This window comes from Mesoplodon densirostris, chromosome 14 (assembly GCF_025265405.1).
Source record: "Mesoplodon densirostris isolate mMesDen1 chromosome 14, mMesDen1 primary haplotype, whole genome shotgun sequence".
Lineage (NCBI taxonomy): Eukaryota > Metazoa > Chordata > Mammalia > Artiodactyla > Ziphiidae > Mesoplodon > Mesoplodon densirostris.
This window is the reverse complement of record NC_082674.1, coordinates 79122581-79146553: the sequence shown is the minus strand read 5'-3', so window position 1 is coordinate 79146553 and position 23973 is coordinate 79122581. Positions and strand designations below refer to the sequence as shown.

Sequence of the window (23973 nt, the reverse complement as noted above, 5' to 3'; positions counted from 1 at the left end):
TCCTGTCAAGTCCTTGGGAAATGACGAGAAGATGCCTGTTTAGAACAGGTTAGGAGTAAGCTTTGTTCAGAGTAGGGTTATGACTGTTCTTAGACCTATGATCCCATTTTATAAATTTGAAAAGCTACCATTTCAGGGCTGGTTCCCCCCAAAATAACAATCAACCATAAATCATTTTTTAAAGTTTTATTAAATCATTTAGACTTGAAAGAAGTCACAATAGTTAACGCACTTAAGTGCGTTCTATACACCACCAACCCAAATGGATTGAGTTCAGAATTTTTATAAATAAAAAATAAACATATTTACAGTGAAAAATAAAAACATGTTAGCAAGTTAGATGATTAAACTGTTATCTACAGTCAGTTTGGGGAAAATACCAACCTACAGTATTATATTTAAGACACTTAAGATTTCATTAGATTTTAAAAGTCCATAATTGAAGAAGTTAGTTATAATATATGATTCATTTCTTACTACGGCTTTTTTCCTCCCCAAACCAGAACTTTTGACCAATTTACACAAAAAGCTTCATTTTCCCTTTACTGGAGGTAAAAGTACAAAAAGCTCTTAAACTCTCCCTAGAACCATCTAAGGAATAAAGCTATTTAATGCTACAAACGTCACTAGAAAACTAGCTATGGACATAAACCACTATACAATTTGTGCTACTTGTCCTCCAAAATAATGCAGATTCCTCATTTACCCACCAGGGACAAAAATGGAGTCAGCTTTTTTTGGAAATCAGTTTCAAAATCACCACTGTATCTCTAGAAAGTGTATTTCTAGAACAGTCTAGTTACTACATGTAGGGACTTTCATTTTTCTGTACTACAAAAATATTTCCATTTTATAATTCTCTCTATACATTTGAGGGGTTGCTTCCACCTCCTTAGACAAAACGTGAGGGTTAGGATGCTTGGCCGGCCGATTTCAAGAGACCAACGAAGGAAAAGGGACACGTGTGATTTAGTGACAGCCCTCTCCTTGAGCAGAGCAAAAATCAAGAGTTGGCTCAAAGGTTTGAGCTCCAAAACCCAGTTTAAATTTGATTTAGAAAAAGTAGTCCAAAATGAAATCGAGCAAAGAACAAAATTTTCAAGTTCACGATTTTGGAAATCAACATTCCTTCGGAGTGGGCTATTCCGTGTCACCCGTTAGGGACGCGAGCAGAGCTTAAGGCTAATTGCTTGGCAAAGGGCTATGGGAGCTGCTGGAGTGTCTTGACTGTTTTGTTCCTGATGAGCTCATGGAGCGAGACCTCTGTCTGAGAACTGTTTTTCCTGGAAACTCCAAGTCCTCGAATATAGCGTTTTCAATAATGTTTGCAGCTTCAGGCCGTTCCGTAGGGGAAGGGGACAGCATGTCTTGCACCATTACATACTGAAAGATAAAAAACTGTTTTGTAATAAAAGGGCCACTAACCAGCTGCCTAATTCAGAAGTCAGCCAAATGTTTCTATATTAAGTTTGCGAGCCAGTTTCTGACACAACTTCTCAACTCTGCTACTGAAATACAAAAGCAGCCACAGACCATATATAACCAGGTGGGCCTGGCTGTGTTCCCATAAAACTTTATTACCAAAATAGGCAGCAGGCTGGATTTGGTCTGTGGGTCATAGTTTGCCCAACCCCTGCTCCAAACACACATGGACCATTTTGGGGTAATTGGTTGTTTTCTAACATATAATAAAAGGTCTTCATTCACATCTTTTAAACGCAGGCATACACTGACTTTTAAAATAAATTCATCTTACAATTGTATGTGAATGTACAATTATCTCAAAGATTTCAATTAAAAATTAACCATGCCAGTGATCAGTACCTAGCCCTTTTTACTGATTTTTTGAACCCCTTTAATGTAACATGGATTCTGATGAGCGCCCCCAGGGATTGATTCATCGACTTTGTAAAATACATAAAGTTTTTATAAAATATATTTCATTTTAGGCCGGCATATCTCTATATTGTTATAAAGTTCATTTTTAATGCAACCCTTCGTTATACTTATAATACTGAAAGATCAATTAGACTTTTTCCAACTTGATGATTAGCCACACAGTCTCATTTACCTAAACTTAATTTACTAAGAAAATTCAAGATTTATCAACACATAAATTTTAAAGTGAAATGTTTATGGACATATTATGAAATAAACAAAAGCTGCAAAAAGAAACTTCAAAAATTCATTACACACCGTTTTTACCATCAAGACCAGCTTAATTTTCCCTTCCCACTCTTCTGGACCATTTACTGTGTCACTCTGAGGGGCATAACTCCAACACACAAAATCAGTGGAAATTAGTGACTTTTTATAAAAAAGAAGCCAGTTTTTAAGATCTCTCCCAAATTCACTAAGATAAAGAAATCAATGGCATGATCATAATGGCAACTCTACGGCTGTGAGGGCGCGCTAGGAGTCCAGCCTTATCGAAACGCAAGGTTTGTTACACTTCCCAGACGGGATGTCATGCAGCTTGGAGCACCGAGCACTGGGCTCAGGACCCGGGACCGAGTCACAGCCTTTGGTTTTAACAAGTTGTGTGTTCTTGGGATCAGGTCCCTTTCCTCTCTAGACCTTAGGCTTCCTCATCTGTATAACGGGGCAACTGATGAGCTGACTGCTAAGGACGCTTCACGCTCTAAGTAAGATTCTAAAGAAAATAAAAGATGAGAATGAATACCAACCTCACGAGGATATTTCTGAGTAAATAGTGGTGGAAATTTGAGATCTCTTACATCAGTTAAGATCTGGAAAGAAAGAAAAGTATTACTTATCTTTAAATCTATTTTGATATGTGGATCTATTTAAACATAGAGAGATTTTTTTTTAAATTTATTTATTTTATTTATTTTTGGCTGCGTTGGGCCTTAGTTGCCGCGCACGGGCTTTCTCTAGTTGTGGCGAGCAGTACTCTTCGTTGCTGCGTGCGGGCTTTTCTCTAGTTGCGGTGAGGGAATTCTCCAAGAGCCCTATTCTTAAATATGAATGGACAGCTAAGGATTATCAGCAATGAGAAACATACACACACACAAATCATTAAAAGACTCAGAGATGCTCGTAGGGAGTGAAATAAGTGTGACTGTAAGGGGGTAGCAAGACGGAGTTTTCTGTGTTGATGTGACACTTCTGTATCTAGACTGCAGTGGCGGTTACACAAACCTATACTGAAATAAAATAACATGGAACTGGGCTTCCCTGGTGGCGCAGTGGTTGAGAGTCCGCCTGCCGATGCAGGGGACACGGGTTCGTGCCCCGGTCCGGGAAGATCCCACATGCCGCAGAGCGGCTGGGCCCGTGAGCCATGGCCGCTGAGCCTGCGCGTCCGGAGCCTGTGCTCCGCAACGGGAGAGGCCACAACAGTGAGAGGCCCGCGTACCGCAAAAAAACCCCAAAAAACATGGAACTATATACATACACTGTACCAATGTCAAGTTTGTGTTGTACTGTAATTATGTCAAATGTAACTGTCAGCAGAAAGTGGGTGGAGGGTATCTCTCTGTCTTTGCAACTTCCTGTGGATCTATAATAATTTCAAAACAGAAAGTTAAAAAAAAAAAACCCAGAGGAAAGAGACAATATGGGGGAAGAAAACTTAAAATATATACATACACGTAATTGAGATTCTCAGCAATGTGAAGATACTGAATTCATGTAAACAGAGCGAAATACTATAAAAATGGAACAATCTTGGACAATAAAAACTGGATTGTCAAAATAAAGGACTTAGGAAAGTTAGAATAACAAGTTAAGGAACTCCTGCAAAAAATAGTACAGTGCTTCCCTGGTGGCGCAGTGGTTAAGAATCTGTCTGCCAATGCAGGGGACATGGGTTCAAGCCCTGGTCCGGAGAGATCCCACATGCCATGGAGCAACTAAGTCCGTGTGCCACAACTACTGAGCCTGCGCTCTAGAGGCCGTGAGCCACAACTACTGAGCCCATGTGCCACAACTACTGAAGCCCACACGCCTAGAGCCCATGCTCTGCAATAAGAGAAGCCACTGCAATGAGAAGCCTGCGCACCACAATGAACAGTAGCCCCCGCTCACCGCAACTAGAGAAAAGCGTGCGTGCAGCAACAAAGACCCAACACAGCAAAAAATAAAATAAATAAAATTTTTTAAAAATGTAGTACAAAAAGACAAAGATGGAAAATAGGAGGGAAAAAAATTAGGCATTTTTAGGATTAAGTCAGGAGTTCCAGGAAAAGAAAAAAAAAACAGAAAAATTGGAGAATTTATCAAAAATAATATAAGAAATTTACTAGAACTGAAGGATTCACCTCTTCTAACTGAATCTACCAAGTGCTAAGTACAATGGTGGCAGGGGGAAAAGATCAGTGAAAGGACTAAATTTTGTAACAGCACTGATAAAACTAAAGCCCTAAAGATTCCAGAAACGAAAATGTAACAGGTCCAAGATACCCTATATTAAAAAATCAGGCGCCAGAATGGTATCTGCTTTTCAACAGCAGCGCTGGAAGCTGTAAGGAAATGGGGCAATGCTCTCAAGGTTCTGAAGGAAAGTTATTTTCCATCTAGAATTGGAACCTGGCCAATTTATCAGTTATGTATGAAAATGGAAAAAAAGGTACATTTTCAGATACCCGAGGACTCTAAAAATTTCTTTCTCATACATTGTTTCTGAGGAATTTACTGCAGAATGTGCTCCAGCAAAATAAAAGAGTAGTGCAAGAAAATAAAACAAAGCAAAACATGGAAGCTAGGAAACAAGGGATCCAAGCCAGGAGAGTAGGGAAGTGCATCCTTGGATGACAGCTTACAGAAGGTCTAGGGGGCAACTGGTCCAGACTGGAGAACAAAGCTTTGAGGAAAGACTCCAGGGGAAAACAAATTAAATCAATCCATCTATCTATCTATCTATCTATCTGGATAAGCTATACTGAAGCACAGAGAAAATATTGTTTGATATGTGACAGACTTTTGCACATTTGTTAAAAATTACAGCAAAGGTTCATAGAAAACTAAGCAATTGAGAAAAGGCAATTCTGAAAAAAAGGATTGTATCAGAATGAAAAGAAAGTCAGGGTACATTATTTGGTCTAGCATAGAACAATATTTGCATGGCTTAATTTAACCAAAAAATTTTTACATAACTACATATTTTAGAAAATGTGTTTACTGAAATAAAATTCACATAAATAAAATTCACCATTTTAACCATTTTAAAGTGTATGAGTCTGTGACTTTTATTCTATTCACAATGTTGTACAACCATCACCACTCTCTAATTCCGGAACATTTTCATCACCCAAAGAAAAACCTTGTACTTATTAAGCAATCACTCTCCATCCCCTTCTATCCCCAGCTCTTGGCAACTACTAATCTACCTTGTCTCTATGGATTTGCCTATTCTGGACATTTTGCATAAATGGAATCATACAGTATGTGGTCTTTTATGTCTGCTTCTTTCACTTAGTGTGATGTTTCCAAGTTTCACCTGTGCTGTAGTATGTATCAGTATTTCATTTCTTTTTCATGGCTGAATAATATTTCACTGTATGGGTAAACCACATTTGCTTTGCCATTCATCAGCTGATTGACATGTGGGTTGTTTCTACTTTCTGGCTATTATGAAAATGCTACTATGAACATTTGTGTACAAGTTTTTGTGTGGACCTATGTTTTCATTTCTCTTGGGTTTATACCTAGGAGTAGAACAGCTGGGTCATATGGTAATTCCATGTTTAACTTTTTGAGGAGCTGTCAAACTGTTTTCCACAGTGGCTGCATCATTTTACATTCTTACCAGCAATGCACAAGGGTTCTAATTTCTCCATCTCCTCGCCAACACTTCTTTTCCGTTTTTGTTTTGTTTTATTCTAGCCATCCTAGATGGTGTGAAGTGGTATCTCACTGTGATTTTGATTGCCATTTCCCTGATGAATAATGGTGTTGTGCTTATTGGTCATTTGTAGTCTTCTGCAGAGAAATGTCTGTTCAAGTCCTTTGCCCATTTTTTTAATGGGGTTGTCTTTTTGTTGTTGAACTGCAATAGTTCTTTATATATTCTGGATACTAGAACCTTATCAGATACATGATTCACAAATATTTTCTGTGGGTTGTATTTTCACTTTCTTTTTTTTAATAAATATATTTATTTTTGGCTGCGTTGGGTCTTCGTTGCTGAGCGCGGTCTTTCTCTAGTTGTGGTGAGTGGGGGCTACTCTTTGTTCCGGTGCATGGGCTTCTCATTGCGGTGGCTTCTCTTGTTGTGGAGCACGGGCTCTAGGCGTGCAGGCTTCAGTAGTTGTTGCTCGCGGGCTCTAGAGTGCAGGCTCAGTAGTTGTGGCACATGGGCTTAGTTGCTCCGTGGCATGTGGGATCTTCCCAGACCAGGGCTCGAACCCATGTCCCCTGCATTGGCAGGCGGATTCTTTTTTATTTTTTTGGCAGGCGGATTCTTAACCACTGCGCCACCAGGGCAGCCCTATTTTCACTTTCTTGACAGTGTCTTTTGATATCCTTATTAACTACACAAATTTTTTTTAAAATACTTTGTTTTTTAAATTTATTTTAATTAATTTATTTTTGGCCACACCGTGAGGCATGTGGGATCTCAGTTCCCTGACCAGGGATCGAAATCGAACCCGTGTTCCCTACAGTGGAAGCGTGGAATCCTAACCACTGGACCACCAGGGAATTCCCCATAACTACTTAAATTTTGATGCCATATGATTCCGGATCCTTTAACATACGTTGGGCCTGTTTTATTTTCCTTTCTGGAAGCTTTTAGTGCCTTTACCTCTGGTATTCTGAAATTTAGCCACTTTGATTTTTAAATTATTTTCTTTTTTTCCTATTTATTGTATAGAACACTTGGTAGGTCCTTTTAGTTCTATGTGAGAACTACATCCTGTTCTACCCTGGCCAGGAGTCAACAGATAAGGTCTAACACTGATAAATTAAGAAATGGTGATAAGGACATAAACTTTGCAAATACGGAAGTAAGTACAGGGACAACAGCTGGAAAAGTGGAGGGTAACCACTTATGAAGTATGGGGAAGAATGCGACAGAGGTCTACTTTGAAAAGACTTTCAGTACTGTTTTCCTTAAAGGCCATCATCATCTTGGTTTATTTTGAGAGGGAAAAAAAACCTAATCATGCTTAGTTTGCCACCTTTTAAGTGTGTGAGTGTATGGCCACTTGTCCTCTGGAAAATTCTTCTCTGACCAACCAACACCGTCACCCTCACTCCTTTACCCTGTGCTTTGCACTTATTGCAAATTTGAGTGCGAGATATCGTTAAGTTATGATGAATTTAAGCAACAACAAGGAACAGACAACTCGACTCAACAATTTTTGAAGACTGAGCTTTCTGTGGAAGCAAACAGTTGACAAATCCTTTCTGCGTCACTCACGTGACCTCTTCTACGTCAACCAGTCTGCTGGTATTAGGAGTAAGTTACTCTTCTTCTAAAACTCTTTCTTTTGTGAATTTAAGATTTAATATTTTCTTTCTCTACCTTTTTTGAGGGGGGAACACTTACCCTGACCCTCTCCATATGAGTGCCGAATGGGTACAGCAATTCAAAGAGAATGAGGCCTAAAGAAAAGATGTCCACTTTATGAGAGTAGTTGTTGCCATGAATCTGAAATCCCAAACAAAGAAGAAATATTAGGAAAACATCCACGGAGACAGTACAACGGATAATACGGCATCAGTGAATCCAGATATTGACTCAGTCTCTTCTTGGTTTAAGCGTACGGGGAGAAATGTTAGCTAAGAGTTAAGCATCTCTCAAGCCTCTTTTCTTCAATTCACCGCAGCAAGAGTAATTAAAGTACTCAGCATTACAGAAGGAAGCCCAGGTATAGCTCTGAGATATGCATCAGTAAAATAGGCCCAGCAGAAACCTGGAGCCAGGAGCCAGGAAAAGCTGCTCCCCCTACCCCTGGGGTGAAGTTTTTCAAAGCGAGCACTATCTAAAGCAAATCTCTCATTTCTAACCATCTTAGTCCTCACCTATTTTTATGAGAAAATCTTCATTACTCCAAACCACTAATCAACCGTGGTTAGCCCTCATTACGGCACGTAATTATGGACTTCACTGCATTCTTGGTTGTATTTTTCATGTGTGTTATTTCTTATTCTTCACAACTAGATTATAAAGTCCTGGAGGGAAGGGAACTGCTTCTTTTGAATTCTCACCATCCAGCACCGGGTTAAGTACAGAGAAGGCCCTCAATAAATACTTACTTGTTAAAATGAACAAACGAATTACAACCCAACTACTCTATTAAACAAAGCCTCATTCAAATTAAAAGTGCCCTCCTGGGGACTCAGAAGACCCCTTTTATTTGGGAAAATGACTCTAGGCACATAACGACATTTGGCAAAGGCCAAGGAAGCCCTCCCTTTGGGAATACTCACACCAGCATTTCTTGTTGGGGGGGTCACAAGGTATTTGTCAAGGATGAGGAACCCTTTACAACCTCCTCTCTAAACTACACTTGATACCTGTCTCCCTGGTTCCTTCTGAGACCCAGCCTGCCTTTCTGCTTATAGACTATCAGGTGGGAAGTTCCAGTGACTGCATCAGGCTACACCATCTTCCTCTCTTGCCTTAGCTGTTACTGGGGTCTGGGAAGTATTCAAAGAAAATATGTTCAAAACAGAGTTTACAGGGGTACAGTGAAAAGGACACCTCATACACTATCTGGAGAATATTAATTAACACACCTTCATGAAAGCAACCTGGCAATAAATGTTTACTACCACTTAATGGTTCTATTTAAATTTCATCCACCCCAGGGGTAGATGGAAACGCAGACAGAGATTTGTACACAGGGATGGTTATCACAGTGATATTCCTAACAGCAAAATGTCTAAGTCACTAAAACATCCAAAACAAATGTTTCCCTTCTTAAACTCACTTTTAATAGGTAACACATTCACATGATTCAAAAAGAAGTATACAGTCAAGCTTCCCTCCTGTCCATCCCTTATCTGCCCAGTCTCCACCAGTCACTTCTCCTCTACCTACCGCCCCCAAAACTATTTGTTTCCTGTACATCCTTCCAGAGCTCTTTCTATAAACATAAGCAAGTATATAGCTATCTTTCCCTCCTTTACACACTATACACACATTTCTGCCCCTGGCTTTTTTCACTTAAGAGATTCTTTTTTAACTCTTACCTACCTAAAAATGCCGAATTTCTTTTATACGAATAACTTTATGGCCAGAAACATGATTTGTGGGTCACAGCTATTTTTCATCCAAACTGTAAATGTTGATTTATTGTCCTCCAGGGTTGAGTGTTATAGAAAACAAGCTCTTTAAGCTGTAACGTGCTTTTTTTTCGCACCTAAATACTTACACTATTTTTCCCTTATCTTGAAATTCAAGATGTCTAAGTATAGGGTTCTATTTAAAAATTTCTTTAATTAAATAAAAAAATAAAATTTACGCATAAAAAAGAAAACACGTGAATAATGCAAACAACTCAAGAAGTCTAAAAGGATACTGTACAACAGTAAAATAAAGGTCAGTTCCTGTGACTGGTCTCTGATATAACCTTCCAAAGATAAACTAATCCATCAGTTCTCAAAGTGTGGTCTGTGGATCCCTGGGGACGCCAACACGCTTTCAGGAGGTCTACAAAGTCGAGACTGTTTTCATAATAATTCTGAGACATGATTTGTCTTTTCACTGTGTTGACATTTGCACTGCTGAACCAAGGCAGCAGCACCGAACCATACTAGTAGTAATTATGTTCTTCAATGAAAGGAAGGAAGAAAGGGAGGGAGGAAGACAGTTTCACTTAAAATGTCCTTGCTGAAGCAGTAAAAATTTTTCATTTTATTATATCTTCCCCCTTAGGTATGCATTTTTTTAATATTCTGTGTGACAAAATGGGCAGAGTATTCATTAAGCATTTCTGCTCCACACCGAAATACAATGGTTGTCTCAAGAGAAAGCATTTGTGCAATTGAGTTACTATATGAACCAGATGCTCTTTTCATAGAGCTCCATTTTGACTTGAAAGAACAGCTGGTAGACAAACTGTGGTTATTCATACTTGGATACCTGACAGATATTTTCTTAAAGATGAACAAAGTGAGAATGGAACTTCAAGGAAGACTGACAGTATTTGTTGCCAAAAATAAAAGTTGAGCTTTGAAGTGAATGTCAGAATTTTGGCAAATTTGTGTCCATCACTGGGAACCTGACAGCTTCCTAATACTTAAAGCCTCTTCTGGTGAGATTGGTGGTGATATTAACCAGAGTGATTTTTTTAATACTGTATAGTGAATTGTGACAACTTTTGGAAAAGATGCATAACTTAGGGAACCAATAGTTTCCAAATGACCAATGCACAATTTTATAAAATCATGCGTGGGTCAAAGGTCCATTCAATGCGCAAAACGGACCAACGGATGTTAAAGTAACAGAATACAAAATGTTCACTGCTATGGTTTTAGATTCAGGGCAAATGACTCTTCAGAAACTTTTGCTTATTGTATTTTGATATGCTGTCAAAGAAGAATGCCCACAACTACCTGAAAATGGTATTAAAATATTCCTCCTTTTCCAACTGCCTATCTATGTGAAGTCAGATTTTCTTCATATACTTCAACCAAAATAACATAGTGCAAGGGATTAAATGCAAGAGCAGATATGAAATCTCTTTTAAGTCAGACAGTAAAGAGCTTTACAAAAACGTAAGTAAATGCCACTCTTCTCACTAGTTTTCTTTTGGAAAATATTTATTTTTCAGAAAATATCTTGAAGATGTGATAGATTTAATATTGTCATTTTTAACTGAATTAAAAATTTTACAACTTTCTGTTTTAATCTCTAATATGGTAAATACTGATGGATAAAATTCCTTAAGAAAAATTCTTGAGCTCTCTATCATGTTTACAAGTATAAACAGGCATTGATCAGAAAGTCTGAGAACCGCCGATCTAGGCATATGTAAGCTTGTGAATACCATCAGCGTAGTGGTGGCCAGGGATGCTGTGCTGAAGCTCCCAGGATGCCTTGCTACCACCACTCTTCCAGTCTCTGTTCAGTTTATGGAGCTTTTCCTTGGAAGACTAAGCATCCCACAAGGCAACATAGCTCAGCCTGTCCACCTTTATTTCCGGCCATGGTACATTCTGGAAGCTGCCTGTGGATTATCGTAGAGAACAGCTTAGAACACTACCTCCAGCTGGCTCTGAAAACAGTTCCTGCATAGTTCACACAGGGTGAATGACAATTAAGTTTGGGAGGAGGACATTCAAAATCTCATTCTAAGTTTCTGGTTGCTGTCAGGTTCCAGTTCAGAGGGTGAGCACATTTCATGCATTTTTAGTATTTTTCTTCCTCCACACCCCAATCCACGTTGTGGAATTGTACCCTAGCTGTGTTGCCTGTGGAACACTTCTGCCAGTTTTCATCATTTTCAGCTTTTATTTTACTGGGTATTTTAAACACAGCACAGATGGAGATTCATGGAGCACATCTAGCTTCCTGCCACCCTAATTAAAAATCTATTTATTCCTCAGAAGGAAAACGAAAGGCTCACCTGTTCTGGGCTCATATACAGCTTGGTCCCCACTTGCCCTGTGTGTCTGGGGTACCCTGGCATTGGGGTCAGGACCAGCTGGTCTTCTTCATCCTGGTCCATTGCAGTCACCAATCCAAAGTCTCCAACCTTGACCACATCATCCACTGTAAAGAATATGTTGGAAGGCTGGAAAAAAATGAAACAGACAAAAGCATGGTGGGTGTGTATGGAGAAGGAGAGACAGTGAAGAGAATTATTTAAATGACTACAGAAAATAAATACAAGACACTAGATATTCTCAAGCATGTTTCTCTTTACAATGGGCTAATATGAAAATAAAAACAATCCTTCGATGCTAGACAAGTACTGTGAGTAAAGAAGAGGCAAGGGTAGCAAAGGGAGTGAATATCTATTGAACATCTATTTATTCATTTAAATTTTATTTATTAATTTTTTGGCTGTGTTGGGTCTTCGTTGCTGTGCACGGGCTTTCTCTAGTTGCAGCGAGCGGGGGCTACTCTTTGTTGTGGTGCGGGGCTTCTCATTGCGGCGGCTTCTCTTGTTGCAGCTCTAGGCTCTAGGCACAAGGCACAAGGGCTTCAGTAACTGTGGCTCGCGGCATCTAGAGCTCAGGCTCAGTAGTTGTGGCGCACGGGCTTAGCTGCTCCACGGCATGTGGGATCTTCCCGGACCAGGGCTCAAACCCGTGTCCCCTGCATTGGCAGGTGAATTCTTAACCACTGCGCCACCAGGGAAGTCCCTGAACATCTATTTAAATAAATTCTTAGAGATTCACATTCCCTAGGGTCTAGGGTACTTAAACCTCAATCTCATCATTCTATATACTCTCCCTTGGCAAGCTCCTCTATATTTGTGACCTAAGCCATGATAATAATAATAATAATAATAATAATAGCAAATGCATATATAGCACTTGCAATGAGCCAGAAGCTGATCTAAGTAGTTCATTACTATTAACTCATGTAATACAACGCTTTTAGTCCTAGTGGTCCCTCATTTCACAGATGTGAAAACTGAGGCCCAGAGAAGTTAAGTAAGTTGCCCAAGGTTACCCAGCTAGTAAGGGGTAGAGCAGGGATTCAAACCCAGGCAGTCTGGCTCCGTGAGAAAAACACTTCTGCTCCACTGCCACGTGTCCAATTCTTGCCCTACGGTAGCTAATCACTACTATTTGGTGAATGAACGAAACAGACTGATCTTCGGGCTTGTGTCTGAGAGGGGAAGGTAGGCTGTCAAGGAGAATAAGAGCTCTTAACTACAATCTTGTGTTGCCTCTTCTAATACTCACAGGCTCCCATACACCCCACAACCCCCGTCCCGAGTTCTAAACTCTCATATGCAACTGCTCATAAGATACATCTAACCACAGGCTCCTCAAACCTAAAATCCCCTACATGAAATACATCGTCTTTCCCTAGAGCCTACTCTCAGCCCACATGACCACCATTCATAGCCCTTGAAATAAGGGAAAAGGAAGCCATTTAGCTCACAAAAGTGACTTTCACTGGGCTTCAAATACTGCCAGACAGAAAACATTTTATTTCAAAACTCCAAAGTGCCATCATACAGTTTGGACTTTGAACCAATGAAGTTATTGCATACAACCAACATCTATAGTGATACCCTCCTCCTTTCCCTCAAATAACCTTGTAAGAGAGACAGGATTAGACTGCCTTAAATTTCATCTTTCCTCCCCTCTCCGTGCTCTGCTGTCAGCTCTTATTTACTCAACACTAACAGACTTTTTTTTTTTTTTTTTGGTCCTCCAGCATCTTTCCATCCCCCTGCGCTTCCACCAGAAGTATCCTGATGTGACTTTGGGGACTCTCTTCTTCCGGGCAGCAAGTCCATGGTTCATACGGGATGTTACCTAGAGGTTGCATCCAGAACTTGCATCCACCAATCAGCATAATCCCAGCCTCTGGCCAGGCGACTGGTTTAGGGATGCATATGTGTTCCTGGCTTATCGATGAGAAGAAAACCAGGTAAATCAACTATACTCCGATAAAAATTAATTTAAAAAAAAAAGCTCATTTAAATGAAAAAAAAAAAAAAAAAAAGAAAACCCAGGACTTCTGATCAATAGCGGGGGAAAGTGATACTTTTCTCCCCAACACCTCCAAAAGGCTTAAAACACGGAGCCCTGAGAACTTCTGGCAGCTATGTTGAGACTGATACGTGACAAACACGTGACCAAAATACAAAAAGGTTAGAGGGCCTAGAAGGTTTAACATTAGGCTCAATGATAGGTCAGAATGAACAGAATACATAGGTTTTCAACTGAGAATATGTATATATATAAAAAACTGAATCACTTTGCTGTTCACCTGAAACTAACACAACATTGTAAATCAACTGTACTTCAATAAAAATAATAAGTAAATAAATAAAATAAATGACTTTAATAGGAAAAAAAACCACATTGAAACCCTTGGGTGATGTTCCACATAAACAGACCTTGAGGTCCCTGTGCATGAGCCCTTTGCCGTGCAGAAACTCCACCGCCTCCGCGATCTGCAGGAAGATGTGCAGACACACGCTCCTCTCTCTTTCCTCAATGGTGCAGCGGCTGTTCAGCCAGTCTTTGAGGTTTTCCTTTCTGCACAGCTGCATCTGGATGTAAAGATACACCTTTGGTGAACTGGGTTGGAGTTTTTCCACAGAGTTTTTAGTGAGATCTAAACTTAAAGTGGTTGGTCTTGAAGGAGAAACAGACAAAGGAGGTTCCGAGGAAGACTTGCTACTGGAACGCGGGACTGCAGTTAGTTTATCAGCACAATGGTTGCCAATAGGCGGTCGGTTCGTTTTGGGCTCTTTGCTGGATGCATTATCACAGCCGGAATCTTCAAATACTATAGAAGAGGAGGTTCGCTCCCTTGACCTTACATAAGGGGAAGCTTCAGAAGGACAAAGTTCAAAGGAGTGTCCCTCATCATTGCCATCCCTAGTACCGTCTTCCCCCTCGCAGTCTGTAAGGCAGCTGTCCTGGAGGTTGCACGCCGCGTCTACCGACTCACTCGTGTCTCTGTGGCCCATTCCAGAAAATTCCAGAGGAGAGAACTGGCTCTTGGATGAACCTGTCTGGCCACAGGAAATCCCGACCGAAAAAGACCTACTGCTTCTTGGAGAAGGGGCTATGATTTCAATGCGTTCCTTTGTAGAGAAAGGATCCATTCTGCATATTTTAACAGATGGTGCATCCGCGGGACTAGGAGAGCTGAGAGGCCAGTCTGTGCTAAGAGTGGGAGAAGTACAAAGGGATGAGAGTGAATACATGTTGATTAAATTATGTGAGCTACATCCTTTGTTTGCTTATTTTTTTATTGATTGATTTTTAGTGAAGTACAGTTGACTTACAGTGTTGTAACTACATGCTTTGTCTCCAAAGCTTCAACTATAATAAAGCCAGTTACCAAATGACAACATGGAAATTCAATGAAAACATGCCACAGGAGACAAAGAACATCACAGTCCATCCATTCCTTAATTGGAAATCTTGGTTTTACACTGGAAAACAGTTATCTGGGACTGTCATGCCCAGAACAGCCAAGGCCTATGTGCAAAACACAAAGCACAAAGGAACACCAAGGCCAGAACCCCTTGGTGGCCGTGATTCGGAAGCCCCCATCCAAATGAGGGCTTGAGACACAGGGTCACTTCACCTGGTCCTTCTGTGGTTTGGCTACTGGCTGTGTATATAAGTGTCACTGTAACTAGGTACCTCATGTGGATCTAGGGCTGTGTTTGGTACTTTCAGGCAGGAATTTTACTCCAGCTCTTTACTAAATAGTCTATTTGTAGCCTGCTTCCTTTTTGTTCTCATTTAGTAGTTTTTAAAAGGGCCTTCCTTCCTAGAGAATAGCATATTTAACATGGGAATTATCTTCAGGTTGCCTAAGTTCATGGGGTTTTTTTGCTTTTTGGTTTTTGGCCTCGCCGTGCGGCTTCCAAGATCTTAGTTTCCCGACCAGGGATCGAACCTGTGCCCTTGGCAGTGAAAGCGAGGAGTCCTAAACACTGGACCACCAGGGAATTCCCATAAGTTGATGTAATTTTTTTTTGATGTGGACCATTTTTTAAAGTCTTTATTGAATTTGTTAAAATATTGCTTCTGTTTTATGTTTTTTTGGGTTTTTTGGGGGTTTTTTTGACTGCGAGGCATGTGGAATCTTAGCTCCCGGACCGGGGATTGAACCCACACCTCCTGCATTGGAAGGCAAAGTCTTAACCACTGGACCACCAGGGAAGTTCCAAGTTCTTGTAGTTTTAACCACAAATAGTTTAAAACTACTTTAGAAAGGAGTTGTAAATTGCTAACTACTAAGAAACTAAATGAAAATTTAAAATAAAAAATGGAGACAAAAGCAGACAATATCTCTTATTGAGAAAGGCTACTGTAAATCCTTCAGTGAATTATAAGTCATAGAGCTCTACCTACCAATGATTTTAGAAATTCATGTTCTGGACAAAAAAGAAAAAAAAGTTCATGTTCTAAAAACTAAATCAGCTTTTCACTTAACAAGTGACTAGAGAATGTTCCAAAACATGATGACAGAAACAGTAATCTGCTGTTATTTTTCTTTTAAAAAAATCATCTCTAAAGTTATAGAAAGGATATTTTGTTCATGTAAGCCAAAAACTAGCCTGAAATAAATACTAGTTTTTAAGTCTATGTCTAACCAAGTTACCTTTCATCTTTCAGCCAAATTTCATCCATTTTTTCTTGCCACTTTTCTGGTGGTGCTTCCAACCAAGCATTGAAATATCTAACAATTCCTGGGTGTTCAAGCTTGGCTAAGGCTTTCACTTCTCGCATTACCTTTTCCCGAGCCAATTCCCTGAAACAGAGAAACAATGAAGACACTGAAGGTTGCTCGGATCTAAGAAGCAATCATATCCAAAGACAGTACGAAACAATAAAATAAAATTCTCCCTTGTTCTAAAATTGGACACAGACGAGTCAGCCTAGTGGCATAATTCTAAGAAGCCAAAAAGTAAATAAGTCTTGTATTAGAAAAAAATATGTATTTATAGTATTTCTTTTTTCTTCTAGAAATAAATGCTTACAAGTACATCTATCCATTCAAATAAAGAGTTCTTAGCTGACTAAAAATGAATGACTAAAGACCCTTGAAGATAATTGCTTAATGCTTGTTAATTAGGGGGATGAATAGGTGGAAGTGAAGTATTCAGAAAAGAGAGCTCAGCCTGGCAGCTCAGGAGGATGGAGAAGGACCAGCCCGACAAGGTACATACAACAATCCAAAAGGCTTGTACGAGCGCCTTTGTCTGTTTAAAGCCTCAACTACTGAATATCATAGGCAATGATGTTTATAACCAGAAAAGCATCTGGATTTGATCTTCTGCTTTGACAGCTTTTCTGATGGATCTAAGCTCACATTCTAGGGATCCCACCATTACCTGAAACAACATAATAAATATAAGTTATATCCTCTTCCGTCCCCAGGAGACAGTCAGCTACTCCCACTTTTCTCTCTGTGTTTCATTACTGTTAATGGTCCCACCCTGAGAATCCGGGTACGTTTCTGAATTTTCCATATTCAGTGACCAAATCCTATCAGCTCCTCCTTTTTAATTCCTGATACTCATTCCTTCCTCATCCACCTCCACTTCTGCTGCACTAATGCTCTGTATCTTAGGACTGAACTTCTGCAAAAAAAAAAAAAAAATCTCCTAATGAACACGCTTGTCTCTTACTACATACCACCTCCACTTTGATCACGCCATTCTTCTGCTCAAAGGCACAGCTGTCTATGGAATAAAATCTAAACTCCTCTGCTTGGCATTTAAGGTGCTGGAACCCATCTTTGCCATCTTTCTTCCATACTCCCCTTCATTCTCTCTCTTTTTATTTTTTTGGCTGCACAGTGTGGCTTGTGGGATCTTAGTTCCCCAACCAGGGACTGAACCCATGCCCGCTGTGTTGGAAGGGCAGTCTTAACCACTGGACCGCCAGGGAAGTCCCTCCCCTCCATTCTTACCCTTGCTGCACTTGTGCCAGAATCCTCACTAACCTCTACATGCCCTGCAAATGTTTGCCTAGAGCCTATGCTCAGGCCATTTCATGTACTTGGCCATCCCTCCCATACATGTGTGTCCACCAAGGGACAGGTTACCCTTGAACACGGCGCAGACAACTCTACCACTACAAGGCTGGCTTTCCTTGACTGCCTTTTGGCTACCTCTGCACTTTCTTCATGAGAAGCTACTTACTAAACTAAACCACAAGTCACAATCTTCCTGGCTTTGCAGTTATTTGAGTATATATATAAAGGTCTCCAATAGTCATAGATTCTTGAGGGCAGAAGCCTTTCTTAATCTTATATCCTATGTGGTACTTTGTACATATGAATATTTAAACTACTCAAAAATTATATACCAAAGCAAAGGATTAGTCCCATAGTACTCAGACTGTCCCATTCCTATGTCCCTATCTGTTGGACAGCATGTTTAACTGCTAATTAGGAAGACAGCCCAGAAATTAGTGCACATTTAATCAAGAATCCACAGGAGGCTTCCACAATAGATGAAAAGGACGGTGTTACTGAAAGCCCATCGTCTTAAGCATCACACTGTTCTGAGCCCAAAATTCCACTTCTAGGAATCTATCCTAAGGAAACAGATGTGATCAAAATTTTATATAAAAGATGAACAATGCCAAGTTTTGGGTTTTTTTTGCCGTGCCGAGAGGCAGGCGGGATCTTAGTTCCCTGACCAGGGATCAAACCCATGCCCCCTGAAGTGGAAGCACGGAGTCCTAACTAATGGACTGCCAGGGAAGTCCCCAAAGTTACTTATTTATTTATTTTTTTATTTTTTTATTTTTGCGGTACGCGGGCCTCTCACTGTTGTGGCCTCTCCCGTGGCGGAGCACAGGCTCCGGATGCGCAGGCTCAGCGGCCATGGCTCAAGGGCCCAGCCACTCTGCGGCATGTGGGATCTTCCCGGACCGGGGCACGAACCCGTGTCCCCTGCATCGGCAGGCGGACTCTCAACCTCTGCACAACCAGGGAAGCCCCCCAAAGTTATTTTTAATTGCAACAAGTTGGAAACCTAAATATTTTAAAATAAGAAATGGTTAAATAAGATATGGCACAAGTATTAATTGGACTATTTTCCAGTCATAAAACACTTTCAATATATTTTAGCATTTCAATAACATACTCTTAATAGCAAGGAAAACACTGAGAATACAATGAAGGAAGCAACAGATAAAAACTGTACTGTATTGATAACTGTGCTACCAACTAGGTAAATTTATGACCAGAAAAAAAAAAAACGAAACAAAAGAAAATACCCTAAAATGTTAAAAGTGTTTATTACTGGGTAGAGTAGACACGGATTGGTTTTTGTTTTAATACTATTCCTTATTTTCCACAATAAATATAGATTATTTTTAAATGGTGCTATGTATTAAAGTCTATAGTTATTAAAATTCACTATGAGAATGCCCTGAGTTGTTAAGAATCAAAAACAAGGGCATATTTTTTAAGTAGATACAAAGCGGTCAAAGTAGATGACATTTTTAAAAGATAGCTAGTTACCGGGTAGCACTGAGAACATAAGATTCAGAAGGTCAGAAATTCTGTCTTCTATAGTCTCTATGGAGTATAGTAAGGACATATTGCCTATGAGATTAGATAATAGAGTCCTAACTCCAAGTTTACTAAAAGTACCATCCATTACCTGTTGGGGAGACGGATTCTCTTGATAGCATAATTGCAGTCATCAACTTTGTTTCTAGCTTCAAAGACAACTCCAAACCCTCCACGACCCATACACTGAATCGGTTCAAAATCTGTTAGATAGCTTAAGAAAAAAAAAAAAAAGTAAATTTTAGAAAGTTTGTAAAAGTTTTAAATTTTGTACTAATAGTTCAATCTTATTTTATGATATATAAAAATGTATAAACTAAGTTTCCTAGAACTTATTTTAAGAGAGTGCAGTTTAAATTCTAATAGCATTCTTTGCTTTTCTGTCTGTATAAATGAAGCAAACACATTTAAATTTTGCCCCTGGGAATTTTATAAAAAATTTAAAAACGCCTGCTTAGTGGGGAGTCACTTGTTAATCACTTATTCTTACAGACATGTTAGTACTGCTCTGTCCTATCCAATACTTTCCATCATCCATCAAAAGTTTATCCTTAATTCTCTAACCTTTTACCTCTTGTGGCATTCTGTATTCAAGCAGAAAATGTATTTTAATCTTATGCCAGTGCCTGTATATTTTATGGAAAAGATTAATCAGTCCCATTACACTTATGTACGTTTTTAGCCAGAAATCTCTCTAGGAACCAAAGCTATCTGAAATTCGCTGGGGTGCCTCAGGAGTCAGTGTGCTCATCACCAAAGGTATTTGGACAGAAGCTAACTCACCATCTGGCACTTACAGATGGACCTCCACTTTGTAGCCTATCTCCCCTGTTGACCTCTCTGATCTGCTCTGTATATGCCAGCCAACTTTCACCAGGCCCTCTCACAACTTCAGGGCTTTTGCTTCTGCTATTTGCTCCAGTGGGATGCCCCACTTCTTTGGACTTAATAAAAAAACACTATTTTTTCTTTCATTCTGCTCATCTCACCACCTCTATAAGGCCTTCCTAGACCCCTATCTTAATGTTCTTATAGCACTTGGCACATACTACTTGGAACTGTTTAAACTTAGTCTCAATATTTTGCAGTTATTGATAAGCAGCTTTCTCTCTCCACTGCTACTGAATTGTAGGGACCTGGACTGCAGGAAAGAATTCTTTTTTCTCTTTGTATTTCCAAACCAGCCTGGGCTCACCTGGCAAATAGAAGGTTTAACAAATATCTATCGAATAATGGATGAATTAATAAATGAATGAATGCATGCATGCGTGCTGTGGAAGACATTCTTCCAGCCATGTGAGGGGGAGTTGAATTAGATCATCTTTGGTGTCCCTTGTAAGGCTAACTTGATTACTTTATGACTTGCACACTCATATTAATTTAGCGGTTGGCTCAGCTTTAGAGCATGGTGTTAAGGAGGAGAGACAATAGATCCCAACCCTCCATGGGCCAATTACCTTCACAGAGAATGAAGAGTAATGATCTGTATCCCTAAGAATAGCTAGGCAAGGTACTTGAGTACAAATCCATCTCCCCAACTGCAAAAGCCCATGAAGTTCTTGTCCTACTCCTGGAGAGCCAATTGAATTATCTTCCTACATTAAAGAAAACACTCATATGAAAATGGATATATCTTTTGAAAGGAGAAACATCTTATATATGATTACAGATTTTATAAATATAAGTATCATCTTGCCTCAGGTCCCAACTTAGGACTTAAATTCATGACTGAATCCAGAGCTCATGTTCTTAATAAGGCCTACAACATAGTAGGCACTCAATATACATCAGGTATTATACAGAGCTCCTGTATTTTTAAAAACAATCAGCTGTTCTCTTCATAGTGAATAAAATGGAAGGAAAATTGAGTCTAATTCAATTTTAGAGTACATTATTCCAATTCTCTTCACAACAGCCTTACAAATATATGCTTAATCACCATACCCCACTCACCCTCCCATCTCCACCTGTCTCTTACTTACTCATGGTTTATCATGACGCCCTCTTGAATCATCACAGCCAGAGTTAGTTACTTACAGCTCATGGTTTTTTTCCTTATATGTTTATGTTTTCTCTAGTATCACCTTCCCCTGTAGACTTTAAGCTCCTCCAGGGGATAGAACCAGTCTTTTTATTTCTCCCAAAGCCTGAGATACTGCACACAGTTGTTCAGAAAGATGTTGAATGAACAATGAATGGCTTGGGTAATGAACTGCCCATTGAGTTGATGGGCCCCTCTCCTCTCCCTCACTATAAGTCAGCATATTTATTAGCAAGGGTATTAAAGTCCTTACCACTTGCTAGTCACCTAGTACGTTTTGCTAAAACATACGGATTACAGCCAATTCTCAATTTTTGAGAAGATGGTATGAATGCAACTTAGATTAAGTCCATAGATAATCAAAATAACCCACATTTTAGCTGTAATTTTCAATCTTTTCTGTCATAAAGCCATTTCCCTAGATATTTATTAAGCAGTAAGTTTCATATAGAGCTTCTCCTTGTCCCTGCCTGTATCATGAAAGTGCTAAGCATGATACCAAAACGAAGGGGAAAAGTAGCAATAATCCATGTAAGAAAATTGAACCGCAGCACCATTTCTTGTCCCACAGAGCATCAAAACCTGTACACCTGACAGATCTGCTTACAGATTTTCTACTTTTATTTTACTTTTAAATTATTTGAATTGGCTGCTTTTTAAGAAACCCAACTCCCTCTTCTGTTTTTAAAAATGATCTATTCTATTGGTGTATTTCTCCCCAGTTTTCTGCTTCTTATTTTAGACAGAATAAGGATGAAATAAATAATTGAGGATTAAGTAACACAGAAGATTTATGCCATAGTCCAATAACATAAAAATTATTATTTGGTATTAATGCCAAGCCCAGTACATGGTAGACCCTCAATAACTATGTCATCTGAATAACAACTCAATTTGGTGGCTGTAATTCTTTTCTTTTCCTTCCAGTTTTATTGAGAAATAATTGACATACATGGTGGCTATAATTCTAAACTTTTATGACACTCTACTTCTATCCCTCTTCTATGCCACCTTGAATCAGTTTAAGTAACTTGAGGGATATGTCTGTTTTATTTACCTAGTCATACATTAAAAAAAAAACATTAAACAATATCCTAGTTTAGAGGTTGTTTCTTCTTTCTTAAGTGAAATACAGTCGGCATACAATATTATGTAAGTTTCAGGTGTACTACACAATGGTTTGACATTTGTATACATTATGAAATGGTCACCACGATAAGTCTAGTAATCATCTGTCCCCATAGAAAGTTACCGCAATATTATTAACCATATTCCCTATGTTGTATATCACAATCCCTGCGATGTATCATATAGCTGGAGGTTTAGAAGCAGATGTTGAATGAACAACTATTCTATTCTTCATCTATTTCACCCACCACTCCCTCTCTCCCTTCTGAACCACCCATTCCTTCTCTGTATCTAAGGCCATTTCTTCCTGGATTTGAACAGTTAGCACCAGAAGCTACAGCACACATATATTTTATGAAAAGGCTCATACCGTGACACATATCCAGAATTTTTTATGTCATTCCAGCTACTGTCATTAGCTTCTCCACTGACAGAATCATATTTATTTTCAGTTTGACACTGAGTTTCAGATTCTTTCCTTTGCTGATAAGGTGGGGGAGAAAAAAAATCACTCTCAGTACAAAGCTGAATGGAAGTTAGCTAACAATACTAGGCTATAAAATAACACTGAAGAATAAATAATATTGAGAAAAATAAATGCATTATAAGAACATAAAACAACAGCATTTCCTTTGTCAAAGGGAAAGGGAATGATCAGGGTGGAGCCAGACTGCAATGGGTTGAGGAGTGAAGGGGACAAGGACGTGGAAGCAAGAGTATGGGCGACAATGATTTTAGGGTAAAACTTAAGGAAATGGACCCCTTGGTTCTCACATGCACACACGCACACGCGCGCACACACCCTAAGTTTTCTGTATTCCCAACACTTTGAAAAAGATGAGATTCTAAAAAATGTCTTACTCTGTGAGGATGAGGATGGAAGAGTCTGCGCACAATGAAAGTTGTTGCTACGATACAAAACAGAATGGTTCCAACTATTTCTTTCCACCAGTGTAAGAGGAGAATGGGATCCTTTTTGCGGATATTCTTGCTGTAATTCGGGTTGTCGAGAAATCTGACTGTGATCTGTGTGCTCCGTTTGTTCCTTTCCCTCTTGTAGTATGGCAGGTAATAACCATTATCTTCAAAAACAAACATTAAAAGTGTTTTTTTTAAAAAAGATAAACCAATATAGTTCCACCTTTAATTGCTAAAAATGATCTAATTTCCTATGACTTTTTTTTTTTTTTTTTCCCGGTACTTGGGCCTTTCACTGTTGTGGCCTCTCCCGTTGTGGAGCACAGGCTCCGGACGCGCAGGCTCAGCGGCCATGGCTCACGGGCCCAGCCGCTCCGCGGCATGTGGGATCTTCCCGGACTGGGGCACGAACCCGCGTCCCCTGCATCGGCAGGCGGACTCTCAACCACTGCGCCACTGGGGAAGCCCTAATTTCCTATGACTTTTAACACGAATTCCTTTTTCTAAAGTTTCATCTCTTCTTTAGCACATTTCGACAGCCTGATTTATCCTACTCTTTCTTCTTTCTACACAAATATATTTTCCTTTATTCCATAAGCATCATACATTTTCTTTCTATTGAATAATAAGACTAAAAACAACCCTTAAGGGCTGGTCCATTCATTATCTCATTAATAATTCAATCCTTTAAATGCAAAAAAGAAAAAAAATTAGACAGTACTCAAAC

General features: G+C 39.5%; 1 protein-coding gene across 1 annotated transcript in view; it reads right to left on the bottom strand.

The window, feature by feature from the left end:
• Positions 1-219: 219 nt before the first annotated feature.
• The window catches only part of EIF2AK3 (eukaryotic translation initiation factor 2 alpha kinase 3), a 63322-nt gene continuing 39568 nt past the window's right edge, over positions 220-23973 (bottom strand). The window contains exons 9-17 of the mRNA XM_060117673.1: positions 23190-23410; positions 22699-22811; positions 19251-19373; positions 16232-16381; positions 14001-14778; positions 11541-11708; positions 7514-7615; positions 2688-2750; positions 220-1383 (exon numbers count right to left, since the gene is read on the bottom strand). Coding sequence (XP_059973656.1) covers positions 1183-1383; positions 2688-2750; positions 7514-7615; positions 11541-11708; positions 14001-14778; positions 16232-16381; positions 19251-19373; positions 22699-22811; positions 23190-23410 — 1919 coding nt within the window. The 3' untranslated portion in view covers positions 220-1182. The remainder of the gene's footprint in view (positions 1384-2687; positions 2751-7513; positions 7616-11540; positions 11709-14000; positions 14779-16231; positions 16382-19250; positions 19374-22698; positions 22812-23189; positions 23411-23973) is intronic.